This window comes from Eimeria mitis, genomic scaffold (assembly GCF_000499745.2).
Source record: "Eimeria mitis Houghton genomic scaffold, Emh_scaff72, whole genome shotgun sequence".
NCBI classification, from domain to species: domain Eukaryota; phylum Apicomplexa; class Conoidasida; order Eucoccidiorida; family Eimeriidae; genus Eimeria; species Eimeria mitis.
Genome location: NW_013575252.1, coordinates 19,666 through 22,919, shown reverse-complemented (window position 1 = coordinate 22,919; position 3,254 = coordinate 19,666). Strand labels below are relative to the sequence as shown.

At 52.8% G+C, this 3,254-nt stretch overlaps 2 protein-coding genes across 2 annotated transcripts in view; one reads left to right on the top strand and one right to left on the bottom strand.

The window, feature by feature from the left end:
* Positions 1–463, bottom strand: part of EMH_0063680 (uncharacterized protein) — a gene marked incomplete at both ends in the record, with an annotated part of 1,129 nt that extends 666 nt beyond the window's left edge. The window contains 2 exons of the mRNA XM_013501610.1: positions 3–107; positions 289–463. Coding sequence (XP_013357064.1) covers positions 3–107; positions 289–463 — 280 coding nt within the window. The remainder of the gene's footprint in view (positions 1–2; positions 108–288) is intronic.
* A 649-nt stretch (positions 464–1,112) lies between these two features.
* On the top strand, positions 1,113–2,510 carry EMH_0063570 (geranylgeranyl transferase type II beta subunit, putative; the record flags this gene model as incomplete). The annotated part of the gene is given in 2 exon segments (XM_013501609.1): positions 1,113–2,444; positions 2,448–2,510. Coding segments are annotated over 2 exon segments (1,395 nt in total).
* Between the last annotated feature and the right edge of the window lie 744 nt (positions 2,511–3,254).

The window sequence follows — 3,254 nt, the reverse complement described above, 5'->3', positions numbered from 1 at the left end:
GTCTGCTGCTGCTGCTTCTGCTGCTGCTACTGCGGCAGCGCCTATTGCTGCTGCTGCGTCATCCACGGAGCTCAACGCGCGCTGGAGCGCTGTCCGGTCAGGTGCATCTGGCACACCACCGCAGCAGCACAGTGCAATATATGAGAGTTAATGAAAGTTAGTGCAGACGAACAGCAAGAAACGGTCCTTTATATCTTGAAATGGAGCTGCAGGTAAACAGGGGAAAGGAAGGAAGGGGAAGGACTCCTGCTGCGGCTGCTGCTACCGCGCCTGCACACTAGGGATTACCTGTGCTATAGATGTAGGTCTTCATGGGGAGAGCGAGGTTCGAAAGTTGTTTTTTCATGGAGCCGATCTGCTCGCGCAAAGCAACGATCATATCACATGCTTTTCCATAGCCTTCGCTCGGCTGAGGCGGCTGCTCCGCCAGCTCTTGCCATGACTGGCAGCTGGGGCCACCCATAGACTCCGGCACTCGACTGCCGCCGAGCGGCACTGGCTGGCTATCGATAGAGTTCATGGTCACGAAGAATACACAGAAAGCAGTTGTAGCAGCTTCACGTTTGGTGCGCCGTACAGGCCTCAGCGTGCAGCAACGCCTACTGTCGGCAGCAGAAGAGAAGAAACCTCGTTTTCACCGCAGACAAAATAGTTCAAATACAAATAAGAATTTTTTATTTAACAAGAAATACACAAAATCTACTGCAAGCCAGTCGCGCCGTGGCCAAACCAGCTTTCGGCTGCCGTCGGCGGCTTCCATGGTTTCTTCAGTTGCTTGGGGGCTGTTCTGCATGTGCAGCTTTTCCTCTTTAAATTAGCATTATAATTTGCTTGGGGAACTTCAGAGTCATGTATACCATCAGAAACCCAAGGTTACTGCTGCTTCCGCCGCAACACACCGCGGTTCATATATTCTCCGTCTCGGGGGCTTCTTTGCTTCGTCGGCAGCCGAAAAACAATGTCTTTTTAAAAGCATCATAATTTAGATTGATTATATATCTGGAATTCCTCTATAAACGGCATTTTAATACGTTTGATCCCGCTCTTGGCGGGCTGTTCACGAGCCTGAACACTGACTGTAGAGAACTGACCAGTTCTACTCCTGCATGGCGATGAAGGAGGAAATTGCCCTTTCTGGGGCGGCTAATATGAATGCGGGAACAGTAGGGGCCCCCAACAAGGGCCAGCCACGCGCTTTCATTCTGCCTTCTTGGGGGCCCCCAGATACGTCTGCAACCGCCGCAGGCACAGCTGTGTCCGCCACTGCGGCAGCATCCGAACTTTCGCGCATAATAGAGAAGTCAGCAGCACTTGTAGTCCCGGAAACAATCTCGTTAGATCCTTCTTGGCCCTCGTTGCACGCGCGGTTGCATGCCCAGTACCTTTTGGGCTTGGGCGCCGATCCGTTCACTATCGAGGCTTTCTTCGGCGTTTCGCTCAAAATGGGCGCTGCATACTGGGCTTCCAATGCACTTTGGCTGCTCGGACTTCGCAGCGAAAAGACGAAACGGCTGCTGCAGCAGAATGCAGCCGCCTGCAGCCACGGCAGCCGTGCTGCCTCATCACAAGAAAAGACCCACGAACACAGCAACACCGAAACGAAAGACAGCCAGAATGGAAACCCAGGCGAGGGGAGATGCAGCGATGGCAACAGCAGCAACAGCAGCACAAAAGAGGGCGGCGACAGTTCAGAATGTGCTTCGGTTCCTTCTTTGGATTATCTATTGGAGTCTCGGGAGGACACCGTGTGCGAGTTTGTGTTGAATTGCTTATGTTCATGTGGCGGTTTCAGCTCGGATTTGCATCAGGAGGCGAATATTACGTCTACGCATTACGCACTGCTGCTCTTGTCGGGCTTAGGCCGACTCCACTTACTGCCTTCCCCTGCCAAGACTGCTGCCTGGGTGCGAAGTCTGCAGCTCCCGAGTGGCGGCTTCATGGCGGACGAGTGGGGGGAGGCAGATAGTCGTTTTGTGTACTGCGGCGTTGCGTGTTTGTGGCTGCTGGGGGAGCTGCGAGCAGCAGAGGCGGGCGCCGCCGTGCGGTTTGTGCAGCAGCTGATGAATGAAGATGGAGGTTTCGGCTGGGTACCAGGAGGGGAGTCGCATGCAGCATCCGCTTTCTGCTGCTTAGCGGCACTTGACCTGTGCGGAGGTTTGTGGGTAGTTGACAGACAGCGAACGGCGCAGTGGCTGCTGAACCGCCAAACCCGTGGCGGAGGATTCAACGGACGGCCGGAGAAGGCTCCCGATGTTTGTTATTCATTTTGGATATTTGCAGCTCTGCAGGTGCTGGGCTACGAGAACTGGGTTGACAGCCGTCGCCTCAGCGAATTCATCTTGCTCGCCCAAGACCTTACAACTGGGGGCTTCGCTGATCGCCCAGGAGATATCGCTGACGCTTTCCATACTTTCTTTGCCCTCGCAGCCTTGGGAATGATGCATNTGATCGCCCAGGAGATATCGCTGACGCTTTCCATACTTTCTTTGCCCTCGCAGCCTTGGGAATGATGCATACAGACAAACACCTCAAGCGACTACATCCGGTTGTGGCGCTGCCCGACGACGTTGCTACTCGGCTCATTGTTTCAAAATGCTCATACAGCCAGGCCAAGAAGCAGCAACAGCTTCATGTTGAGTCTTGATGACTCAACTCCTCAAGGCATAGGACTTTCTATGCGAAATGTTTGCTGTTTTGCTTCGTCAGATGTGAGAAAGCTTTCAGGCAGATCACGACAAGGCTGACGCGCAGAAGGAATTGAGCGCATATTTCCACTTATTATTTAAATGTTTCAATGATGTCAAGGCGTAGAAGATGCCTGGAAGCTATTCTTATATATGACAGACAGTGCAGATTTGCATCGTTTGGGAATTCGTGTATCTGCCAACGAAGCAAATCTGCGTTGTGGGCATTTTGCCGACAACCGACGATATATGTAGGCATATTTCGTTGGTTTCATCGTTTTTGAGGCCTGTAGCTACCTGCCTTGAACTCGAGAGCTCTTCTTTAGCTCGTGGCTCGGGCATGTAGGGCAAACGGTGACTATCAGACATTTGCTTGGCGACGCATTAAAAAAATTTCCCCTTTAAAGACCTCTCGGTCGTGTTAGTTGCGTCAGTCTAGGGGATAAGGACTGCAGCTGAACGGTTCCAGGCCCCCGGTCTAGGCAACCGGAGTACTTGGTAAAAAAAGCAAAATAAGACTTTCTGCAAGGCCTACGTCGCTCGGCTTTTGCTCGGTCGCTGCCTTCCGGC